We start from the raw sequence: 3974 nt of genomic DNA on the forward strand, positions 1-3974 counted from the left end.
ATGGGAAGATGACCATTAGAGAAGGTAAACAGTTCGCCTTCTCTAATGGAAGGCAAACAATCGGTCACGTTCCATCTCTGTTAGAAGCTGACAAACGATAATTGAACCTTCTCCAATTACCAATTTTGTCTTCGGAATTGACGGGATAAAATTTAAGGTATTTGACCATTTGTTTTTTGCTTATTTTTAAAATTTTAAACCAAATATATCAAGACAATTTTCTGAAATGTAACCAAACACTTAAAAAGAAAATATTTTCTAAAAAAATAACTCATTTAAAAAAAATATTTTTCAAAAGTCATTTTCTTGGTTTTCAAACCCACTCTTAAATTGAAAGGATAGCAGGTTATGAGCAGAGCAGCAGAATATTGATTAATTCATCATATTATGCAAGGAAAGGGAGAGAATTGCAGTGAATACTATATTGTCTATCCTAATTCCTACACCAATCAAACAAAACAAAGAGCAAAGGGTTGTTAACCTTTAAATATGGAAGGTGAGGCTTGGCAACTAGGTTGGGGCATTAATGTACAGAGAAGTCCAAAAGAATTGTCAAAAGAGGAAAAAGAATTAGGCATATGTAACTTTACATTAAAGAACCAGTTGAACACCCTAGTTGCAGAAACAAAACCTTTGTAGAACAACAACTATCACCTAGAAGCGGTTTCGGATGGTTGACTATTCAACGCAGAACTTGAGGGAATCGAAGGTAGAGATCCGTTATCTTGGGAGGTCGAACTGCCCCACTTTGGCTCTGAATCTGATGGCTCAATCACATTCACCGAACCATCGTTCATGCCCAGCGCAAATTGGTTCGCATCAGAAGGGTGCGCAGCAATCACTACGGGAAAAGCAGAACCGCTGCTGCTGCAAAATTAAGCTCAATTTCGTAACTCTTTAGTTTCTTAGCTGATGGATGGATGAACTACAGATTCACAAAAAATATCAATACTGTTGAGCATATAGTATATAAACATAAATGTGCAGTTGATTGAAGCATGTGCCATGTTTATATATTATATGCTCAACACGCCCCCTCACGTATGCGAGCCGGTTACTTTTGACGGGCTCTAAGCAACACGTAGACTATAAGCTCTGAATCTCTAATACCAAATTGAAACATGTGTTCTATCTCAACTAAAAACATAAGTTGATAGTTAGACAGCACATTTATGTTTATATATTACATATGCTTAACAAGTACAAGGTGTGCAGATTGAAGAGTTCTTTTGGAATTCACCTTGTCCTTAAGACTGGAGAACCTTCATTTAAGTTTTAATGATTATTGCCGCTAGGATTTAACAATACAATTCTTCCAATTTTGAACCAGAAATTCAATGAAAATGTTGAAGCAAAGTATCGTACCTGCCAATAGACGAAGAAATATAAGCAGATGCTGCAATTCGACACCGAAGCCTGAAACTGTCTGCATCAAATATTCCAATTGCACCATCGGAGAAACCAGCAAACACCAGCATACCATCACATGAATATATTGCACTTGATATAGGAGCAGAAAGTGATTCCCTTGGATACCACTGCAATATAAAGTAAGATAATCGCATGAACAAATTAACGGGAAGACTACAGTTTCGAGAATCAGAACTCAGAAAGTGGCTCACACAACCGCAACAAGCTTCATGCAGTAATATCATATATTCTTGCATTAGATTTAAGATAAAGGATAGGCCTTAAAATTGCATAGTGCTCAAATCGGCAACAAATGACAAGATTGATAAATTCAATAGTGCAGAAGGCGAGGATACAAACTTATAACCACAAGGTCATGAGTTTGAATCCCGGCCTTCTTGGTTTGAGCCAGTCAGCTATAAGTAACTAGGATGGTTTAACTCCTTGTGGTCCTTTGCCGGCTAGGGTCACAAGGCGGGGTTTACCCAGTGCATACCCTTGGGTAGTGGCTGCGGGTTTCCCTCGTCACCCCAAAAAATTCATGCAGAAGGCAGACCACGTCGGTAATATTTATTATTTTGACAAAAAAAAAAAAAAAGATTGATAAATTCTCTAGCATAGCTCAACTTGGTATCAGTGAAGGTTATATAACTACATACACTTGTGTACACACAACAAGAATCATGACATAAACTTACTGAACGAAGACATTCGAGTTGGGTATCATAAATCGCAATTTGGCTTTCATGAACTACAAGAATGTGAGATTGATCATTATGGAATTGAACTCTAGCTTCTCCAACCAGGGGAGTAGGGTGTCCTGGAGGTGCCTGTACGAGCCTTGCCTTTTTCTTTTCCCATCCATCAATGTTCCAGATACATAGCTGCATCAGAGAGAAGATCAGTAACTGATAATAGTACTATTAATATTATAAGGATAATTATGACAAGATAGAGAAGCATCATTTCTACCTAAGAAATATAATTGAAGTACAAAAGTTAAGCAGGGACTTAAACAAAAATAACTGCGGGAAAATCATTTTTAAACATAATACATCTGCATTTTTTATCAGTACTCACCTGCGCATCAGCCCCCGAAGACACCAGCACATTCAAGCTCTGAGAAAATGCAAGCCCTGTGATCCGTTTCTGGTGACCCTTGAGCTTAGTTTTAACCTATGGCAGCGGCAAGAGAAAATAAAATGCAATGAATAAAAAATGATACGATGTACTTTAGAAAGATAAGTCCAATGGTGGCATAAACTGGTCATACACATTGTTGTTAAGGCGGATTTTCAAGGCGAGGTGCCACCAACCACCTAGGCAATGAGGATATATATATATATATACACACACAGACACACATATACATATATATGAATTCATAATTTAGCATATAAACATATTCTCAAATCTTAACAAAAAGTACTAAATTATGCAATAATTTAGCATTTCCAGCATGGGTCTTTAGGTTTAGCCTTCCTTTTAGGATCCGTTGATGGATAATTATTGGGGTTATTGTCATTCTCAGCCATAACCTATCATAAAACAAAGTAAACAACCACTAAGGCGAGGCTGGGAGGGGGGAAGTCAGCGTCTCAAGCTCTCAGCTACGTATTAGTAGGGTTTTTTTTTTTAAGGCGAGGAGAGCTCGTTAGGCGACCAGTCTCCACCGGCCGCAAGCCTAGGCGACGCCTTAACAACAATGGTCATACATCCATTAAAAGCCATTGTTGCAAAGGGTTAACAAGAGCAAGAAAAAGATGCATTGCAAATTTCTTATTCTAACTTCAAACCTTAAAAAACAACTAAAATTCATCAAGTTGAATCTGCAGACACATGTATCTACCTTTATCATAATCACCAGCTTCGAAACTAAGAACAGAACTCGAATGAACGGAGAAATGAATTAAGAACAGCATAATTCAATTTAAACCTGATTCAGAACTTGGTTTTGAATTATATTAATGCACTTCTCAGTTCAATAAAGAAATAAACTTCACTGACGTATCTAAATGAAGAATGTGTCCTTGAAAAAGACATGGGATGTTTACCTCATCAACCCTGACATTGTATATTTGTATCGTAGAGTCTTCCATTCCCACAGCAATAATGTTATTGTCCTGCGGGTGAAATGCCAAATAGGTGGCAGCTGGAGGTGGCGGCATGAAAGTTGTCATAACCTGACACGAGATTATGAGTTTGATTTAGTTAAAAGAAACATCAAAAAAGCTTTAGAGTACAACAGAAACAAGCTAGCTTCCCAATAGGGGTTGCCCAAATAAAAGAAAGGAAATGGGTGGGGGGGGGGGGGGACTTCAATTTCTTATTCATTATCCTCAATTATTTTACTTGATATTTTGCTATCTTTTCTTTCAGTCTTCTGCTTCCATGTGCCACAATTATGGCAGCCTAGCAGTGGGGCTCATGTCTAATGACTCGAGTGATGCAAAATCAGCTGAAGAGCCTGCTGCATGCATTGCTTTATCTAAGAATGATTCTTATGTCATGTCTGCTTCTGGTGGAAAGTTTCCCTGTTTAACATGATGACGTTTAAGGTATGC

The 3974-nt window shown here is 37.8% G+C and overlaps 1 protein-coding gene across 2 annotated transcripts in view; it reads right to left on the reverse strand.

The window, feature by feature from the left end:
* Window positions 1-402: 402 nt before the first annotated feature.
* LOC116002112 (protein TOPLESS-RELATED PROTEIN 2-like) overlaps window positions 403-3974 on the reverse strand; it is a 10968-nt gene continuing 7396 nt past the window's right edge. The window contains exons 22-26 of one of the 2 annotated variants that reach the window (XM_031242141.1): window positions 3465-3593; window positions 2491-2586; window positions 2109-2294; window positions 1366-1538; window positions 403-864 (exon numbers count right to left, since the gene is read on the reverse strand). In XM_031242141.1, the coding sequence (XP_031098001.1) occupies window positions 651-864; window positions 1366-1538; window positions 2109-2294; window positions 2491-2586; window positions 3465-3593 (798 nt within the window). In that variant the 3' untranslated portion in view covers window positions 403-650. Of the gene's footprint in view, window positions 868-1365; window positions 1539-2108; window positions 2295-2490; window positions 2587-3464; window positions 3594-3974 lie in introns of both variants that reach the window. The other variant, XM_031242140.1, reaches the window with a different exon arrangement.

This window comes from Ipomoea triloba, chromosome 13, assembly GCF_003576645.1.
Source record: "Ipomoea triloba cultivar NCNSP0323 chromosome 13, ASM357664v1".
NCBI lineage: Eukaryota > Viridiplantae > Streptophyta > Magnoliopsida > Solanales > Convolvulaceae > Ipomoea > Ipomoea triloba.